Here is a 20787-nt window from a genome sequence, read left to right as displayed (position 1 = left end):
AAAAAAAAAAAGGAAAAACTATTACAATTATATACTATACTATATACTATACTATAACATTTAGTATATACTAATAATGTTCATTATCTTGTATCTCTTGTCATTACAGAAGTCAAAAGTGAGTTGACTATTCTTTTTATTTTTTTTGAGACAGAGTTGGGTTACTCTGTTACCCAAGCTAGCGTGCAGTGGCATTAGCCTAACTCATAGCAACCTCAAATTCCTCAAGGGATCTGAAAGAGTTGCATATCTTTTGCTTTAAATCAAAAGTTAGAGGTGATTAAGCTTAGTGAGGAAGGCATGTTAAAAGCCAATATAAACCAAAAGCTAGGCCTCTTATGTCAAACAGGCAAGTTGTGAGGGCAAAGGAAAAGTTCTTGAAGGGAATTACAAGTGCCGTTCCAGTGAACACATGAATAATAATAAAAAAATGAAACAGCTTTATCGCTAGTATAGAGAAAGTTTCAGTGGTCTGGACGGACCATCAAGCCAGCCACATTACATTTCCTTAAGCCAGAGGTTAATCCAAAGCAAGGCCCTAACTCCTTTCTATTCTGTGAAAGCTGGGAGAGGTGAGGCACCTGTAGAAGAAAAGTTTGAAGCTAGCAACACCCTCCACCAGCAAAAAGATTATGATTTGCTGAAAGCTCAGATGATCATTAGCTTTTTTTAGCAATCAAGTATTTTTAAATTAAGGTATATACACTGTTTTTTTTAGACATAACGCTACTACACACTTCAGTAGACTCCAATATAGTATAAACATATTTTTATGTGTACTGGAAAACCAAGAAACTGTGACTTGCTTGCAAATTGTAATGTGGAACCAAACCCATAATATCTCTGAGGTATGCTTATATGTAGTCAATTGATGATTGAAACAAATAATCAATTACCATGTTATATGATAAGTGATTGAGTTCTGTTAATCTCTATAGAGTACAACTCCATACGACAGCTGCCACTGTTATATATCTCATACTGCAGTTTACAGTTAAATATTACTTAATGTCTCATTCCCTCATTAAATTATAAGCTCCTGGAAAGTAAAATGCAGTTTTGCCCATGAGTATAACTTAGCCCTTACTACAGTGTCTGACACTGAATCAATGAGTTTAGAGGACTATGGGAGTCCCTAGGAAGATCATCTAACCTAGAATTTGAGATTAGGGTCAAATTCCAGGGGATAAGGAGAACAGGAAGAATGTTGCAGGCAGAGGGAACATATGTACAAAGGCTGGAGATTAAAAAAATTTTTCTTTCTTTGAGAAACTAACAGTTCCTCAGGGTGGCTGCAGCACACAGTTGGGAGTAAGAAATGGCCAGATATGAAGCCAAGGAATAAGGGGAGGGGAGGTCTTGAAGGGTCTTGTAAAGCTGTCGTGTGGAGTTTGCATTTTTATCTTGGAATACTGAGGTGTCATTGAAAGTTTCACTGAGGAGGGAGAGTTGGTTAAATTTGGTTTTTAGAAAGATCACTGTGGGTGATCAAGGGAAACCAAGGGAATAGTTTGAAGAACAAATTAATTGACATATGAAAAGGTGACATGAAGCCAAGTAAGATAAGGTCTGATAAACTGGGTTTAGTGACCCAGGATTACTGGTGATCTTAGCAAGAGCAGTTTCAGTGGAATGGTAGCAGCATAGTGCAAGGGACAGTAAAAGAGTGGTCCTACCTGTTAGATGACATCATAGCAGGGACCTTGTTTGATAGATAAGATCATAGTATGGTTTAAGACACTGGTAAAAATCGGGGAGGAGGCAATAATAGGGTGACTGGAAACTATAAGCAAGGAATTACAGTTTGAAGAAACCGTACAGAGCGTCTAGACTAATTGCCTTAATTTAAAAATGGAGAAACTGAGCTCCAAAAAGGAGAGATGCTTTGACCAAAATCTGTGGATGAGCAGGGTCAGATGATGATATTCAGATCAAAATATACAATCTTAATTTCAAAGATACTTAGCTGCTATTTCCAGTGTTGAATGGTGAGATATATAGTCAGGGGATATTTGTTCAAAGTTGGAAGTGGGTGGTTATTATAATGATTTCAATGTGGGGTATGTCAATGGAATTTCATTTTCTACTAATAGTGCCAGATTGGCCTCTCTTTTTGGAATGGATCAGGCAGCTGCTGGTCATGGAAACGAATTCTTCCAGTACACAGCTCCAAAGCAGCCTAAGAAAGGCCAGGGAGCAGCAACAACAGGTAAGTAGTGTGGTGCCTTAACTGGTCAGTTGGAAGAATGAGCAGCCTTCTAAAAGTGTCGTGCAGGTTGTCTATCCTTGACCAGTCTAGCTGAGCTCACCACCAGTAGTGGATGCCTTCTAAGACCAGGGATCCCTGAATACCAGCAACTAGATAGTGTGCCCCGTGTTGAGAACTGATGGAGAATGTTGAAGACAAGTTCTGCCTCATGTGGACACCACTCTGCAGAACTGCCCTAGACACTCTAAGTAGACACTGTCTGTCCACTTCTTTCACCTGGATGAGTTGCGTTGGCAATAGGCAAGTGTATTTTTCGCAACTAGATAGTACATGGATTATTATATCCCCTGTACCTTTCATTGTGATGGACACGATGGGCATTAATTGAGTGAACATCTGTTCAATGAAAAGGAGAGAAGGAGGGACTGATATTTTTAAAATACCTGCTCCTGAGTTCAAGCAGTCCACCCACCTCAGCTTCCCAGAGTGCTAGGATTATGGGTATGAGCTGCTGTACCCAGCTGCAAGAGGATCTCTTGAGCCCAAGAATTTGAGGTTGCTGTTGGCTATGATGCCACAGCACTCTACCCAGGGTGATAGAGTAAGACTCTGTCTCAAAAAAAAAGGCAGAGGAGCTTTATTAGCATTTCAACTTAAAATTTACCTATACAATCTTCTTTAGTCTTTTACAAATAAAGGAGTGATACAGGAGACCCTCTGGGTTCAAGGGAATACACCTGCGGTTATAGGAAGCCCTTGTGAGGAAGATGGCTGTAGCATAGTTCTTGAATCTCGTCAAGTCTCATTATAAAAATGTGTAGAACAACAACTAGAAGTAAAAACAAATCTATAGAATATAGATAGTATTTACAACAAAGCCAATTGAATTGTATCCTTATGAAACCTCAAATACAAACAGGTGGAGACAAACCGCTCATGGTCCCCAGGCCTGCATGGTACCAATGTTCATATGGAGAAAAATGGGGAAGTAATAAAGTGTCTGACTCTAAGAATGGGAGAACCCTCAAATAGCCAACAGGTGTTCATGGAAAGTATGGCAGGTCACGCTGTGACTGGGAAGAGTTTTGCCCACTCTAGTTTTGAGTAAACACAAGGGGTTGATGTTGTGGGCTAAAAGAGCTGGAGCAGTCTTGCTGCTAATGAACTGTTGAATGTTATCTACTTGGAAGGGCAACTTTCCAGGATAGGCCCATGTTGAGAAGAGCCTGCTGGGAATGGAATAGAGATTGAGGAGGTTAGGGACACTGGAGAAGAAGGAAAGAGAGAGTCCACAGAAAAGTAGAGAGAGAAACAGGGCATCTCAGATGGAAGCCACCAAATTTTTGACCCCTACACTACAACAACAATCAAGGAAGTTAGAAAAGCCACTCTGACCCATCCCCCCTCCTGAAAGTTCAGAAAAACATACTTCATGTAAAAATGGCAATAGAAAAATATTGAGAGTAATGGCCATGAAAGCATTGTAACACTAACTATAGGATGTGAAAAAGGATTTTAAAGCTAGTTTAATGGTTAAAAATCAGTTTCAAGCAAGAAATGAATGACAGCCTTTCTTTTTCATCTTTAGGAAATCAGGCAACACCAAAACCAGCACCAGCCACCATGGGCACTTCTACAGTACTGCATGCAACAGTAGTCCATGCATATCGGTAGTAAGTAGCTGAGAAGGAACGCTTCCTGAAATTTGGTGGAGGGGATTACAGTTAAGCTCATGTCTTTTCTCAAAAAAAACTCTGTTCCTTGCAAAATGGTTACTCACCCCTTTCACAAAGCATCACTAGTGTTTTAACATTACAATTGGAGATTTCTGCACATAAAACTTAGAGCCATTGTATTGCCTACTCTTTTTTGGAAGTAATTGTGCCCTGAACAACTTTCAGAACCACTCCACTGAGATACCATGAATAACAGATAATTTAAAGAGTTAAATTGTATAAGAGCTTTAAATTATAAACCGTTCAATTATGTCCCTTTCTTGAGGCAAAATGACTAGATTTCCCACTTGTGTATGGCAGAAAAGAAAGCTGGTTCTCCATAGTTCAGGGGAGTATTAATACCTGATGTTTTTCTTCTGTAGCATGAATGGTCAGTATGTAAAGCAGGGCAAATTTGGTGCTGCGGTCCTGGGGAACCATACAGCCAAAGAGGTGAGAATGCCCCACGTCCCTTTTATATTTAAGTTTCCTAAATACTGCCAGTGAGCTGGTTTTCATCTGGGCTTGCCCAGTGTTTTATTTGTCAGAGGAACGATTATGTGTGTTTAATATGAATTTGTTAATATTAGGTATATATATTTGCTTAATGTTGTGTGTTAAAACAAATCCAGCCATTCAAAATCTTTGTGTATAGTCCTAACTTAAGAATTTGGGGAGTCCCTCCGCTTCTGGGAATGAATTTGTTTTTTCTTTGTTTAATTGTGGTATGTATAGGGGAGTATATATCAAATTTACCATTTAACTATTTTTAAGTGTATAATTCCGGTGGTGTTAATTATGTTCACAATATTGAGCAACAATCACTGCTATTATTTCTACTTTTTCATCATCTCAAGCTGAAACTGTAACCATTAGGCAATAACCCTCCATTTCCCTTTCTCCTATCCGTGCATAACCTCTACGGTACCTTCTGTTTCTATAAATTTGCCTGCTCTAGATACTGCGTATAAATGGACTCATACAATATTATCTTTTTGTGATAATACTGTATGAGTTATTTCCTTTACCATGATCCTGGGGTTCATGTTTTAGCAGGTATCAGTATTTCAGTCATTTTCATGGCTATTACATTGTATGTATAAACCACATTTTGTTTGTCCATTCGACAGTTGATGGATGCTTGTGCTGTTTCTACTTTTTGGCAATAATGAATAACGGGGCAATGAACTTTGACATTTCCATATATGTTTGAGTTCCTATTTTTAGTTCTTTTGGGTATGTATGAGGAGTGGAATTGCCAAGTCATATGGTAAATCTATGTTTAGTTTTTTTTTTTTTTTCTTTTTTTGAGACAGGTCTCATTCTGTCACCAGGCTAGAGTGCAGTGGTATCATCATGCAGCTCACTGCAACCTCAAACTCAAACTCCTGGGCTCAAGTGATCCTCCTGCCTTAGCCTCCCAAGTAGCGGGGACTATAGGCATAAACCACCACACCCAGACAGGCCTCCCAAAGTGCTAGAATTACAGCCATGAGCCACCATGTCTGGCCCTGTGTGTAGCTTTCTGAGGAACAATCTGTTTTCCATAGCTGCTGCATTGTTTTACATTTCCACAAACAGTATATGGAGGTTCCAGTTTCTTCACATCCTTACCAACATTCTGTTATTTTCTGGGATTTTTTTGTCCTTTCAAAAATTTTGGGCAGTGTCTGTGGCTCAAGGAGTGGGGTGCTGGCCCCATATGCCAAGGGTGGCAGGTTCAAACCTAGCCCCGGCCAAAAGCTGGAAAAAAAAAATTCTTGACATTCTACGATAGTGGGTGTGAAGTGGTACTTTATTGTGATTTTAATGTGCATTTCCCTAATGTCTAATGATTCTGAACATCTTTTCGTATACTTATTGGCTATTTGTATATTTTCTTTGGGGAAATATCTATTCAAGTCCTTTGCCCGTTTTTGAGTTTTGTCTCTTTATTGTGGAGTTGTCATAATTTTTTTTAATGTATTCTGGATATCAAACCCTGATTTGCATGTGTTTTCTCCTATAGTTGTCCTTTCACTTTCTTAATACCTTTTGATGCACAAAAGTTTCTAATTTTGTCAATGTCCATTTTGTCTGCTCTTTCTTTTGTCATGGTGCTTTTGGTGTCATGTTTAAGAATCCGTTCTCAAAACCAAGGCTATGTAGATTTATCCTGGTGTTTTCTACTAAGACTTTTATGATTTTATTCCCTATATTGTTTTATACAAATGGGACCTTTAATCAAAAATTACTTGACATGTAAAGAGGTGGAAAAATGTAACTGATAATTAAGGAAACAAATTAATAAGGAGCAGACCCACAAATAATCTAGATATTGAAGTTAACCTACAAAGGATTGTGACTCATATCTTAAAGAAAATAAAGGAAAAGTACAAAAAGGATGAAAAGATGGCGAATTAAGTTGGAATCCATAAGCATAATCAAATGGCATTCTAGATTTGAAAAATATAATTTCTGTAATTAAGAACACATTGGATGGGTTTAGCAGCATTTGAGCACAGCAGGGAACAGAATCAGTGACTCAGAGGCAGTTCAACAAAAAATATCCAAATTGAAGCACAGAGAGAAGAAAGAATGGAGAGAGACCAGAGCAAAGATAGACGTGGGATATGGTCTAATGTATATGTCATTGGAATCGAAAGATGGCAGAATTGTATCTTTATAGTGTTGAAAGAAAAACAAAACTCTATCTAGAATTCTAGATGAACAAAAATATCCTTCAAAAATGAAGGCAAAATAAATTTTCAGTCAAACAAAAGCTGAGGGAATTCATTGCCAGCAGTTTGGCCCTACAGGAAACATTAAAGGAAGCAAATGGATGTCTATGTTCTCCAAAAGACATGGAGAATGTTCGCAGAAGTATTATTTATAATAGCCTCTAACTTGAAACAACTTGAATGTCCATAAACAGGAGAATGGGGGCTGGGCGCAGTGGCTCATGCTTGTAATCCTAGCACTCTGGAAGGCCGAGATGGATGAATTGCTAGAGGTTGGGAGTTTGAGACCCCATCTGTAAAAACTAGCCAAGCGTTGTGGTGGCGCCTATAGTTGCAGCTACTTGGGAAGCTGAGACAAGAGGATCACTGAAGCCCAGGAGTTGGAGGTTGCTGTGAGCTATGATGCCCTAGCACTCTACCAAGGGCAACAGTGAAATTCTGTCTCAAAAAAAAAAACCCCACAGGAAAATGGGTGAACAGATTATGGTATATACATATAAGTGAATGTACATGACAATAGAAGAGAACAGAAATGACAAGACTAACTCTTACAGACATAGTAAAAGAAGAAAGATAAAAGAATATACGTTGTCTACTCCCATTTATATAAATTTAAGAATAGCCAAGTTAATCAGCAATAGAAATCAGAATAGTGGGAACCTCAGGGTTGGGATTATTAACTATGAAGAGGCCTAACTGAGCTTTCTGGAATATTGGAGATACTTCTTTTAATCTGGTGATGCTCATATGGATGTATATATGTATATGCAATAGATATGTGAAAACTGAGTTAAACACTTAAGGTTTGTGACTTTCCTATATATTTTCCCTCAATTAAAAAAAATTGCATTTTAAGCATTCATTCACTGTCTCTTAATGACCTCTCATATAAATGAAAACAGCAACAAAATAAAGACAATCATAGTCAAGGAGTAAGGCCAAAACAAGAAATGATTAAAATAGATAATGAAATGATATTTAAAATTAAAGCTTTAAGGGATGAACAGACTTTAAGTTCTATAGCTGTATAAAGTGTAGAACTCCTCACATCTGTATTGCCTTTTAATTTCTGTTCTCTTTTTTTTTTTATTTCTGCCCTTCTTCACTGGAGTACAGTATAGGATTCTTGTTTATATCAGTCAGCAACAGCCAGTTACTGTTGCTAGGATTCATCTGAACTTTGAGCTAATGGTAAGAGTTCCTTACATTGGAATCAGCTCCTTTGGGAAAGTTTTACAGGAAGGATTAGTCTGAGCGTATGTAATATGTAATGTGACACACCGGTGCTTCAGCCCTAGGTGTCATTGTGAGAATCTAATAGAGCTTCTCAGAAAGGTTTTTTGGCTCCTTCCTGGAGTGTGGACGGAGTGGTAGTTGGTGGAGGGTGGGAGGGAAGAAGAAAGATTCCTGATACCTCTCCTTGGGTCCGCCTGAGTCAGGTTTAGGTAGTCAGATTTATCTGCTAAGCTGCTTGTGGATGAATTGTCTTAACATTTCTCTTTTCCCTAGGTTCGACCCAATAACTATAGCACCTTTTATGATGACCAGAGACAAAACTGGTCCATCATGTTTGAGTCAGAAAAGGCTGCCATGGAGTTCAATAAACAGGTGATACCATCTTACTCTTCCTGTGAAGAACCATAATACATGTTTGAATTTTCCTCAATTTTAGAAAAATATATAGAAAACCTATAATCTGCTATATTTTATTAGTGAAAAGCATAAAATCTCACTAAGGACCAGGCATGGTGGTGTTTGCCTAAAGTCTTAGCTACTTGGGAGGCTAAGGTGGAAGGATTGCCTGAGACCAGAAATTTGAGACTAGCCTGGGCAACACAGGAAGATCTTGTCACTACAAAAGAAAATAGAAAATTTAGCCAGGCTTGGTGGCATATACCATAGTCCCAGCTACTCAGGAGTCTGAGGCAGGAGGATCGCTTGAGCCCAGGAGTGTGAGGTTGCAGTAAGCTACAATCAGATCATTGCATTCCCACCTGAGCAGTAGGTAAATAAGACTTTGTCTCAAAAACAAGCAAACGAACAACACCCACAAATTTTGTCACTTGAGTTATTGTATGATTTAAAGAAAATAATAGGAGTACTTATTGAAACTGCTTGACAATGAGATATTTTAAGAGAAAAAAGTCTGGTGTTGCAGCTCTTTTAGAGTTTGTCTAGCAGATTTTCTGGTACTCACTGGAAGACTACCCCCTACAAAAAAAAAGACTAAATGGAAACTTATTGATGGAAACATTTCTCTGCTTTATAAGTAAATTATCTTAAGGAATAAAACTATCATTTTTTAAAAATTGTATTTTATTTTTCTGTTTGACACTGTGCTAGTTAAATTAAAGCAATCTTTTGAAAATAAAGTTGTGGGGCTGGGCACAGTGGCTCATGCCTAGAATCCTAGCACTCTGCAAGGCTGAGGTGGACGGACTGCCTGAGCTCACAAAAAAAAAAAAAATTATTTATAATCTTACTACCTAAAATAACCACTGTTAACATGTTATACAAGGTCAGACAATTAAGTTCACAAACTCATTCCCCACAAAATGATACATGTCTCATTGTTGAATATTGCTGCAGTCACCTTCAAGGTACTTCTGTTGGCTATCTGGTGACGGTAGTGATAGATATTCAGTAGTGAGGTATGTGGCACTTTTTTCTAGGATGAGTTTGCAAACTTAATTGTCTGACCTCATATTTCCTTTTTCCTATGTATAGTATACTTAAGTGGATATAGTCACTAGTTCTATGTCTTGCTTATTTTACTTAAGCAACTCATGAAAAATTATTTGAAAAAAATTTTCAAATACTGCGTAATATGGATATTATCTTAGTTCAAGCCACTGTAACAAAGAACCATAGAGTAGATGACTTATAAACAAGAGAAATTTATTTCTCATAGTTGTGGAAGCCAAAAGTCCAGGATCAGGTACCAGCATGGTTGGGTTCTGCTGATGCCTTTTTCTGGGTTGCTGATTGCTATCTTCTTCTTGTATCCTCACACAGAAAGAAGGCAAGAGAGCTCTCTGGGGTATCTTTTGTAAGAACTCTAATCCCAGTCATGAGGGCTCCACCCTCACTACTTACCTCCTAAAAGCCCCATCGCCTAATACTGACACTGGGAATTAGGATTTCAGCACAAGAATTTTGGGGAGGCATGTTCAGGCTATAAAAGATGTTCTGGATGTAATCATTCCCTACTTTTAGGCATTTAGATTTTCCATCTCTGTAGTAAATGATACTGTAGTGAGTATTTTTAAAATTATAAATATGTGTATATGTATGTATAAAGTCTGTATCATTTTTCCCCCTGCATTTCCTTAGGCTTTATTTTTATAAGTGGGTAAGAATCCAGATATTTTTTAGATTCTGAATACACTTTGGTCCACTCCTTTTCAGAAAGACTATGCTGTTTCACTTTCACTGTATTTTTGCCAGAATTTAGAATGATCCTTTTTTTTCTTTTGGTCTTATTCACTTGGTAAAAAATGATGTCTCACTGTTTTAGTTAGCATTTATTTGTTTGTAATATTGTGACATTTTTTAAAAGAAAATGAATACCTGCAGCTAATTAAGCCGACCATGCTCCTTTCCTCATGGGGGCCTGGTGTGCAATGGCTGCAAATAGTAGCCTCCTTGGTAGTGTATGCAGCCTGTTGCTTGTATAGGTTGCTCTAAGGGACCTTGGAGACATTCCTTTCCAATACATGTTCATGTGTTAGACCTTGTGCTGTCCCTAATCTAAGCTCCAGACAGGTATGCGTGGTGCCTTTGGAAAGCCCCAGGGCACCGTGGCCAGGGTTCACATTGGCCAAGTCATCATGTCCATCTGCACTAAACTACAGAGCAAGGAGCATGTGAATGAGGCCCTTTGCAGGGCCAAGTTCAAGTTCTCTGGCTGTCAGAAGATTCACATCGCCAAGAAATGGGGTTTTACTGAGTTTAACTCTGATGAATTTGAAGACATGGTGGCTGAGAAGGGTCTCATCCCAGATGGCTGTGGAGTTGCATTCATGAGGACTTAACACTGTTGCCTATCAATTGCGCCTACCAAAATAAATCCTACATCCTGTCCAAAAAAAAAAAACTGAATAACACGTTTCTAATGTATATTCCATTAAAATATTGACTATAGAATAATTATTCATAAAGATGTATCTGATTCGTTTAAGATTTGTGCTAAGATAATGTGGCCAAATCTATATCTGTAGTGATATGAATTTTGGGAATATGACTTGATTTTGTGAGGGCCTTCTTTCCAGTGTATTCGTTGTCCTCGGTAGAGTGATATGGCATCATAGTTCACAGCAACCTCAAACTCTTGGACTCAAGCAATTCTCTTGTCTCAGCCTCTGGAGTAGCTAGGACTACAGGCACCCGCCACAATGCCTGCCTGTCTTTAGAGACTCACTCTTGCTCAGTCTGATCCCAGTGTATTTTCTTTAGAAGTGCCTTTTGAAATTTTTTCAATTGGTTTCCAAACATTGAAATAGTAAATCAATATAGTAATCATAGTTAATGGTTTTTAAACAACTTATTATTTGCCAGGCATGTTGCCAAGTATTCTACTTATATTAATTCACTTAATTTTCATAACTACCCAATGAGAAATGTGAAGCTTTTATCTCTATTTTACAAATGGAGACTTTTGAATACATAGAGATTCAGTTATTTGGCCCAGGTCACAAAGTTAATTAAGTGGCAGTGCCTGAGTCTGTACCTAGATATTCTGACTTCAAAGCCATACTCTCAGGCACATTGAGTCCTAGCAAGATTACTGACTTTGGGATGGTTTCCTTCTAAACATGTTATCTATTTTTTTACTGGATGTAACTGTTTGAGAGAGAGCAGTAGCAATATTGGAAAGAGCACTTATTAGGCTTCAGTTAATGCTACCTGGATTTTGTCTTGCAGGTGTGCATTGCCAAGTACAATAGCTCCTCTTCCCTAAATGCAGTGCTATCCCAGGACCTCATTGTGGCAGAGGGCCCTGCTGTGGAAGTTGGAGATTCTTTGGAAGTGGCCTATACCGGCTGGCTCTTTCAGAATTATGGACTGGGCCAGGTAAGAAAATGTACCCTGGCTCGGCGCCTATAGCTCAACCGGCTAAGGCGCCAGCCACATACACCTAAGGTGGCGGGTTCGAATCCCCAGCCCGGACCCGCCAAACAACAATGACGGCTGCAACCAAAAAATAGCCGGGCGTTGTGGCGGGCGCCTGTGGTCCCAGCTACTTGGGAGGCGGAGGCAAGAGACTCGCTTGAGCCCAGGAGTTGGAGGTTGCTGTGAGCTGTAATGCCACGGCACTCTACCCAGGGGGACAGCTTGAGGCTCTGTCTCAAAAAAAAAAAAAAATGAAAATGTACCCTGCAAGTGCTTTTCTATTTAAGTAGCATAAGGACCATTCACAATGAAGGTATAATTACTGTGAATTTCTGCTGTCAGCAAATAGAAATCTTTTAGGACCCCTGCTTTAGTTGTTACAACTGCTTTTGGCTATATCATAAAATGTTAACATGTAAAATCTACTCAGTGTCACTCTTTTCTATTCATGGAAAGGGGAAACCAAATTCCTAAATACTGTTATTTTTGCTAATTGTTTATGTGTATGTCTTATCCTCTTATACCAGTTTTAAACTTGAATATATCCTTATGGGATTAGGTTTTAAAACTTCTTTTTAGACCCTTTTCAGAGTTTGTCTTATAGTAGATACTGTAAATATGTTGGAATTTTTTTATTTCAATATTATTAAGTCCTTAAAAGAAGGTTAGTATAAGAGAAAAATCTTTAGACTATGACTTTTTAAAAAAATATGGATTCAAGTCTCAATTCTATCCTAATTTGACACTGATCAAGTCATTTAAGCTGTTTACCTTTTTTCTACTTGTAAATGGGGGTTAATGATCCTTACTCTGCTTACTTGGCAAGATTGGTGTCAGCATCAAATGAGATAATTAATTTGAAAATGCTTTTTAGAGGAAAAGTGTTTAGTTGAATATGTGGTGGTAGAAATTTATTTTTTTAAAACCTGGAGAACCATTGTCTCAGGAACAATGTGATAAAACCCTAGCTATGATGTGGTCTCATCTTTTCATTCCTTTAAAATTAATTTCTGTTCACGTGTGGTGATTCATGCCTGTAATCCTAGCACTCTGGGAGGCCTAGGTGGGTGGATTGCTTGAGCTCAGGAGTTCCTAGGCCAGTCTGAGTAAGAGTGAAAACCTGTGTCTACCAAAAAATAGAAAAAAATAGCCAAGTGTAGTGGTGTATACTTATAATTCCAGCTACTTAGGAGGCTGAGGCAAGAGGATAGCTTGAGCCCAGGAGTTTGAGGTTGCTATGAACTATGACACCATGGTACTCTAGCCTGAGGCAACAGAGTGAGACTGTCTCAAGGTATATTCTTGGTATATTTGATATTCCCTATTTCAGAAGTACTGTGCTTGTGTATAGTTAGTTGAATATCACAGTGATTCTTACTATTTTTGAAACTGGGTGACTTCATTTACTTTTTTCCAAATTGCAGGTTTTTGATTCCACTGTTAACAAAGATAAACTGCTTCGCCTAAAATTAGGATCAGGAAAAGTCATCAAGGTAAAGGTTTAACTGTGTTTTTGTGTGATTTTATATTAAGACAGTGGGCTTAATTTAGTTTAAGTTTGTGTGATTTTTCTAACCAGAATATATTTTCTAAGAGTCTGGAAATGCTTGGTTGTAAAGTAGGAGGGAGGGCCAGGCATGGTGGCTACAGCTATAATCCCAGCACTCTGGGAGGCTGAGGTGGGTGGATTGCCTGAGTTCACTAGTTCAAGACAAGCTTGAGCCAGAGCAAGACCTTGTTTCTAAAAATAGCCAGGCATTGTGGCGGGAACCTATAGTCCTAGCTACTTGGGAGGCTGAGGCAAGAGAATCACTTGTGCCCAAGAGGTTGCTGTGAGCTATAACATGGCACTCTACCAAGGGTGACAAAGTAAGACTCTGTCTCAAAAAAAAAAAGAAAAGTAGGAGGGGAAAAATGTGTTACCTTATCTGCATTTGGAAGATTTTTATCTTTGAGACATTTTATGAAGATGGGTACATATGTTCCTTGTACTCCCTACCCTTTCTCTTCATCCTATGACTCTGTGAGAGTTATTACCTCCTTTTCTATACCCTAAATAAGAAAAAAGACAAAACTGATTCTTCTAGAAGTATGTCATAATAGGTTGATTCTCATCTGTCTCAGTTGGTTTGAATCAGCACTTCCCAGTCCCCAAGGGAAGCAACTGTGAGGACATAGTAGGAGGAGCACTGGTACTAGAATCTGAGGACCTGGGTTTACTTTGAGAGGATTTTTAATTTTGCAGTTTTTGGCCAGGGCTGTGTTTGAACCCGCCACCTCCGGTATATGGGGCTGGTGCCCCACTCCTTTGAGCCAAGGCACCCCTCCCCCGCCCCAGAGGTTTTTTCTTTATCAGCTGCCTTATAAAATAGAGTATTTTACACATATTGGGTATCTTGGTGTCAGGACATACTGATGCACTGTGCTGTACTCATTTATCAGCTTTTCTCCATCACTTTGTTTATGACTGCTTTTCCCAGAATCCTTTGGAGACTTTGTCCTGCAGATCATAGCAGTTAAGGCATGATCTTTTTTTTTTGAGACAGAACCTCAAGCTGTCGCCCTGGGTAGAGTGCTGTAGAATCACAGCTCACAGCTCACAGCAACCTCCAACTCCTGGGCTCAAGCGAGTCTCCTGCCTCAGCCTCCCAAGTAGCTGGGACTACAGGCACCCGCCACAACGCCCGGCTATTTTTTGGTTGCAGCCATCATTGTTGTTTGGCGGCCTGGGCTGGATTTGAACCTGCCAGCTCAGGTATACGTGGCTGGTGCCTTAGCTGCTTGAGCCACAGGTGCCAAGCCGGCATGATCTTTTTTTTGTTGTTGCAGTTTTTGGTCGGGGTCAGGTTTGAACCCGCCACCTCTGGTATATGGGACTGGCACCCTACTCCTTGAGCCACAGGCACCACCAAGGCATGATCTTTGAAGCTAGACAGATCTAGTGTTGAATCTCAGCTTGGAAACAATATACTAACTGTCTGATCTTGGCCTGCTTACGAATGAAAATAATGCTATCAACTTTGTGTGGTTATTTTGGGGACTAAACAAGATAATTCATGTAAAGCACATAGCACAGTGCCTGGAATAATATGCTTAATAAATCATAGCTTTATTTCTTGCTTACTGCCATTCTTTTATTCCCCCCATTTTCTCTCATCACTTAAGAAGAGTGTATTTAATATGCCAGCTTTTATGAAGTTTAGAAGGCATGGAAAGAGTGGATAAGTGAAACTTGATCTTCTTAGACTTGTCTTAGGAAGATCTTCTTATCTGATGAGCTGTTTCCCATCTCTGATTCCTAAAGAGCTGGGAGGATGGAATGCTAGGCATGAGAAAAGGCGGGAAGCGGTTACTTGTCATCCCTCCAGCCTTTGCTGCTGGCTCGGAAGGACTTATAGGCTGGACTCAAGCAGCAGACTCAACCCTGGTGTTTGAGGTGGAAGTCAGACGGGTGAGTAAAATTGTGCTGTGTTGTGTTTGATGAGCCCTGTGACTGTCTTTTTGCTAGTTAAGTGAATAAATAAATATGTTTGAAAACCAGGTTCTAAAGACCTGGAGGTTCATTCTAAATAAATCTTTAGATTTTGTTTTAAAGGTAGAAAGAGCATAGTCAGAAAGAGCAAAAGCCTTGGAATCTAAAGACCAAGAAAGGGGGAAAAAATGAACATAAATGTATTTATTGCCAATGAACTGTACATTTAAAAATGGTAAAGATGGGTCAGGCAAAGTAGCTCATGCCTATCATCCTAGCACTCTGGGAGGTCAAGGCAGGTGGATTGTCTCAGCTCAGGAGTTCAAGTCAAGCCTAAGCAAGAGTGAGACCCCATCTCTACTAAAAATATTAAAACTAGCCAGGTGTTAATGGAGTACCTGTAGTTACCTCCAGCTGTAGCAGGAAACCGACGCAGACAGAAGACTCCAGGCATCAGTTGATTAGAGAAAGCGGGTTTATTCGGCCGGGGCTACTCGGAACACCAACGTGTTTTCCAAAATCAAGCCCCCCGACTCAATCTCTTGCCTCTCTTTTATCCACCTTTCAGGGTGGGAGTGCACGTGAGGGTCATAAGACGGAGAAACATGACATCATCCTCAAGGTCCCGGGCTCAAGGGGGAAGGTCAGATTCGCCTTGGGAGGACCACCTGCCCCAAAGGCAACAGAAACCCAAGGAAGTTACTAGGTTACAATCTAGGCCCCGCGTGTGTCAGGGGAGAAACTCGCAGGTAGCAGAAATGCCTGGGGCTTGGCTAAGGCCTACACAGAGCAGTTAGGATAGATTCTTTTAGTTCTGCTTTTACTTTCTTGCCTCACAGCTACTCAGGATTCTGAGTTAAGGGGATAGCCTGAGCCCAAGAGTGTGAGGTTTCTGTGAGCTATGATGCCATGCTACTCTACCCAGGGCACAGAGTGAGAGTCTGTCTCAAAAAAAAATGGTAAAGATGGTAAATTATGTATGTTCGGTATAGTTTACCTCAATAAAAAAATTAATTTGGGCTTCACGCCTGTAGCCCAGTGGTTAAGCCACAAGCCACATACATTAGAGCTGGTGGGTTTGAACCTGGCCCGGGCCTGCCAAACAACAATGACTAGTACAACAACATCAACAACAAAAAATAGCCAGGTGTTGTGGTGGGTGTCTGTAGTCCCAGCTACCTGGGAGGCTGAGGCAAGAGAATTACTTAAGCCCAAGAGTTTGAGGTTGCTGTGAGCTGTGACGCTACAGCACGCTACCGAAGGTGATATAGTGAGACTGTCTCAAAATAGAAAAAAAAATTAATTTAATTAAAATTAATTAACTCCTAAGCTCAGGTCATCTACCCACCTCAGCCTCCCAGAGTGCTAGGTTACAGGTGTGAAACACTGTGCCCTGCCAAAAAATTAATTTTTTTAAAAGGACCAAGTTTTATGTCCTTCCTGGCTCTCTATTCAGTTTAGAAGAGGTTATAACTTTGAGCAAATCACTTCTGCACACTAAGATTCTTTTCATTTTATTTATAAAATAGTGATTTCTGCCCTATATGTGTGTGTGTATAAACCTTTTTTCTTAGTGATTTTATGGCTATTAATTTATGTATTTTCCGCCCTCTGTCATGTCTTAATGATAAAAAACTGGCAATAACCTAAGTGTTCATTAAGAGACTGATTAAATTATGGTTTCTTCATAAAATGTTTTTTATGTAGCTCATAAAGAATATCCAAATCCATTGTTAAGTGAAGGAAGCAAGTCGCAGAACAGGATAGTGTGGTCTTGTGTGTTTATGTGTGCACATGCACATATATTAAAGATACACACATGCCCATATATTCATAGAAAGTTTCTGTAAGCTTTAAAAGAAATGATTAAAAGTGATCCCCCCACCCCCCCGGAAAATGGAAGTGGAATTCAGAAATGTTTACTTTTTAGCATTATACCTTTGGTAACATCTAAAAATGTTATATCATAAATATATATAATTTCTATAATAAAACTGTAGCAAGCTGTAGTTAATTAACTTTATTCTACCCTCCACTCCCCAAATGACCCAAGTTGCTTTATGCTGTGATTATTAAATAGATTAAAATGTGATAGGGTTTAATGAATTATATGAATTATAAAATACCATACAAATAGTGAATATTGTGATCATCTTCATTGTGGCTTTTCCTGCTGTAGAGAAAGGAGATGCCTTTCTTCTCAATGACTCTTTTCTTATTAGCCACCCTTATCTCTATTGGGCCACTCTAGCCTTCTTTCCATGGCATGCTCCCAGCTACTGTTTTTTTGTTTGTTTTTTATTTTTTTGAGGCAAAGTTTTATTATGTTGCCCTCCATAGAGTGCCATGGCATCACAGTTCACTGCAACCTCCAACTCTTGGGCTTAAGCGATTCTCTTGCCTCAGCCTCCCAAGTGGCTGGGATGACAGGCACCACCATAATGCCTGGCTATTTTTGTTGTTGTTGTAATTGTCATGTTTGGCAGGCCCAGGCTGGGTTTGATCCCACCAGCTTCAATGTATGTGGCTGGCACCCGAGCCGCTGATTTACCGGTGCTGAGCCTTTTTGTTTTTGTTTTTTTTGAGATAGAGTCTTACTATGTCACCCTTGGTAGAGTGCGGTGGAGTCACAGTTCACAGCAACCTCAAACTCTTGGGCTTAAGTAATTCTCCTATCTTAGCCTCCCAAGTAGCTGGGAATACAGGCACCCACCACAACATCTGGCTTTTTTTTGTTGCAGTTGTCATTGTTGTTTAGCTGGCCCAGGCTGGGTTCAAACCTGCCAGCCTTGGTGTATGTAGCTGGCATCGTAACCACCGTGCTATGGGCACTGAGCCTATTCCAACAGCTTTTATATTCTCTCTCAGTTTTCTCTTGAATTTGAAGAAATCATGGTTGGTGATAGATAACAAACTAATTTGAATCTAGTAAGGGTGACATAGTAAGAATAAAATAAGACAAAATGTTCTAGTTTACCAAGAATAAAAGAATTGCAAATTAACATGCATAGTAAAGTGAAAAGGCTAGTAAAGAATGATAATACCCAGTGTGGCAAGAATGTTGAGAAAGAGTCATATCTTTCTGTTGGGAAATTTAATGGTATATATTAAAAGCCTGCAAAATTTATCCAACAATTTAACTTCTGGGAATTTATACTTTGGAAATATTTAAGATGCTGTGGCAAGACATGTACATAAAGCTATTCACAAAAGCATTGTTTATGCTTGTAATAAGCTAAATGTCTAAAAGTGAGGAATGGTGAAATGTATTTGGTAATAGCATGAGTATTTCTTTCTTTTTTTATTGAGACAGAATCTCACTTTGTTGCCCTCTATAGAGCCTCAAACTCTTGGGCTCAAGTGATTCTCTTGCCTCAGCCTCCCCTGTAGCTAGGACTACAAGGCCCCTGCCCCAGCACTCAGCTGTTTTTTTGTTGTTTGTTTGTTTGTTTGTTTTTTAGCAGGATTGGGCTGGGTTTGAACCTATCAGCCCTGGTGTACATGGCCAGCACCCTAACCACTGATCTATGGACACCGAGCCTATGACTTTATTTCTTAAAAGCCTTTGGAAACTTTTTCCTACAGATCATAGCATTGAAAGGCTGACCCTTGAAGCCAGACATACTCTTCAGTAGTTAAAAATAATATTATAAATTAATATCTACTGACTTAGAAATATGTTAATACAGCAGTGAGTAAGCCAAACAGGTTACAAAACAATATGGCCCAGTTTTGTAAAAAAAAAAATAACATACACCTACACACAGATAATATAATGGTTAATATTGGTCATTGAATTGCAAGTGATTATTATTTTAGCGTTTTGCCTACCTACATTTTCTGATTTGCCTATAATGAGTGGATAATGGCTTGTGTAATAGAGAATACGTGAAAAGAAAGGAGGAAAAGTGTATTTGTAGTCTATTCCACCTGTGTTGGCTCTTTCCCTAGGTGAAGTTTGCCAGAAATTCTGGCTCTGATGGGCACAGTGTTAGTTCCCGGGACTCTGCTGCTCCTTCTCCCATCCCTGGTGCTGACAGCCTCTCTGCTGACACCCTCGTGTCACCACCCACATCAGTGCCTTTCAAATCAGGGTAAGATACTGGGGTTGTATCAAGTATTTTATTAGTCATAAAAATTATTTTTAAAGGGGTTCAGAAATAATGATATAGTCAAAAATAAAATAATTTTAAATAACTGGAAAACATAGAATCAGGGAGATGGGGAAAATACTTGTATCAGATTTTTTGAAAAAGGACTAATATCCATAGTCTGTAAAATACTAACTCATACAGATAAGAACATCTGCAAAACCCTGGAAGGGAATTGAGCAAAGGGCATAAATATAAATATACCGTTATAAAAAATGTAAATAATAAGCATTCAGATGGGAAGTTGTTCATCTTCACTAGCATTCAAAAATTATGCAAACTGAAAAAAAGTAAAAATTCTGTTTAACGGGCATTAAATTGGCAAGCATTTTAAAAAATAATTTATATATGGGCGGCACCTGTGGCTCCAAGGAGTAGGGCGCTGGCGCCATATGCTGGCGGTGGTGAGTTCAAACTCAGCCCTAGCCAAAACTGCAATTGTAGCAGGAAACCTATGCAGACAGAAGACTCCAGGCACCAGTTGATTAGAGGAAGCGGGTTTATTCGGCCGGGGGTACTCAGAACACCAGCATGTTTCCCAAAACCAAGCCCCCAACTCAATCCCTTGCCTCTCTTTTATCCACTTTTCAGGGTGGGAGTGCACGTGAGGGTCATAAGACATGAGGGTCATAAAATAAAGTGTGAGACATAACATCATCTTCAAGGTCCCCGGCTCAAGGGGAAGGTCAGATTCGCCCGCGTCCTTGACACTGGTAGGGCCCCTTGCCCTCAAAGGCAATGGAAGCCCAAAGGAGTTACTAGATTACAATCTAGGCCCCGAGTATGTCGGGAGAAACACGCAGACAATAGAAACGCCTGCGGCTTGGCTGAGGCCTACACAGGGTGGCTAGGTCGGACTCTTTTAGAACTGCTTTTTACTTTTCTTGCCTCACAATAATAATTATAATAATAATAATAATTTATTTATCTAGTATAATCTGGATTATCTCAGTGTATGTCTTACTTGCTTTCAGGGAGCAGTCTCTTCGTACCAAATCTAACTCCTTCAGTGAACAGCTTACAATAAATACGGTAAGTATTAGAGTCTATCTCCCTTTTCCCCAGTGTGCTGAGGCCTCGAGCACCTATCATATGGTAGGTTCTCAAAAAAATGTTGAGAACTTTATTCATTTCTCCTTACTTGGGAATCAGTTTAAGTTAGACTGGCTTCTTTGTAGAGAGACCAGTTTCTTTGTTATTAAAATGGAAATAGGCTCGGCGCCTATAGCTCAACCGGCTAAGGCGCCAGCCACGTACACGTAAGGTGGCGGGTTCAAATCCCCAGCCCGGACCCGCCAAACAACAATGATGACTGCAACCAAAAAATAGCCGGGCATTGTGGCGGGCGCCTGTGGTCCCAGCTACTTGGGAGGCTGAGGCAGGAGACTCGCTTGAGCCCAGGAGTTGG

At 39.6% G+C, this 20787-nt stretch overlaps 1 protein-coding gene and 2 non-coding genes across 4 annotated transcripts in view; all 3 read left to right on the top strand.

The window, feature by feature from the left end:
- Window positions 1-20787, top strand: part of FKBP15 (FK506 binding protein 15) — a 55077-nt gene that overhangs the window by 3160 nt on the left and 31130 nt on the right. For both annotated transcript variants that reach the window (XM_012802413.2, XM_023510611.1), the window contains exons 2-11: window positions 2094-2209; window positions 3798-3882; window positions 4308-4377; window positions 7761-7835; window positions 8154-8252; window positions 11568-11717; window positions 13181-13249; window positions 15061-15207; window positions 19180-19322; window positions 20354-20411. In XM_012802413.2, the coding sequence (XP_012657867.1) occupies window positions 2094-2209; window positions 3798-3882; window positions 4308-4377; window positions 7761-7835; window positions 8154-8252; window positions 11568-11717; window positions 13181-13249; window positions 15061-15207; window positions 19180-19322; window positions 20354-20411 (1012 nt within the window). The remainder of the gene's footprint in view (window positions 1-2093; window positions 2210-3797; window positions 3883-4307; window positions 4378-7760; window positions 7836-8153; window positions 8253-11567; window positions 11718-13180; window positions 13250-15060; window positions 15208-19179; window positions 19323-20353; window positions 20412-20787) is intronic.
- LOC111723710 lies at window positions 8792-8852 on the top strand. Its single transcript, XR_002772199.1, has one exon. It is a non-coding gene; the product is annotated as a U7 small nuclear RNA (small nuclear RNA).
- Window positions 10215-10349, top strand: LOC111723714. Its single transcript, XR_002772203.1, has one exon. It is a non-coding gene; the product is annotated as a small nucleolar RNA SNORA70 (small nucleolar RNA).

This window comes from Otolemur garnettii, unplaced genomic scaffold (assembly GCF_000181295.1).
Source record: "Otolemur garnettii isolate 467f Iridium unplaced genomic scaffold, OtoGar3 scaffold00014, whole genome shotgun sequence".
Classification (NCBI taxonomy): Eukaryota; Metazoa; Chordata; class Mammalia; order Primates; family Galagidae; genus Otolemur; species Otolemur garnettii.
The sequence above is the reverse complement of the archived record's forward strand: the minus strand, read 5'-3'. Positions and strand labels throughout refer to the sequence as shown.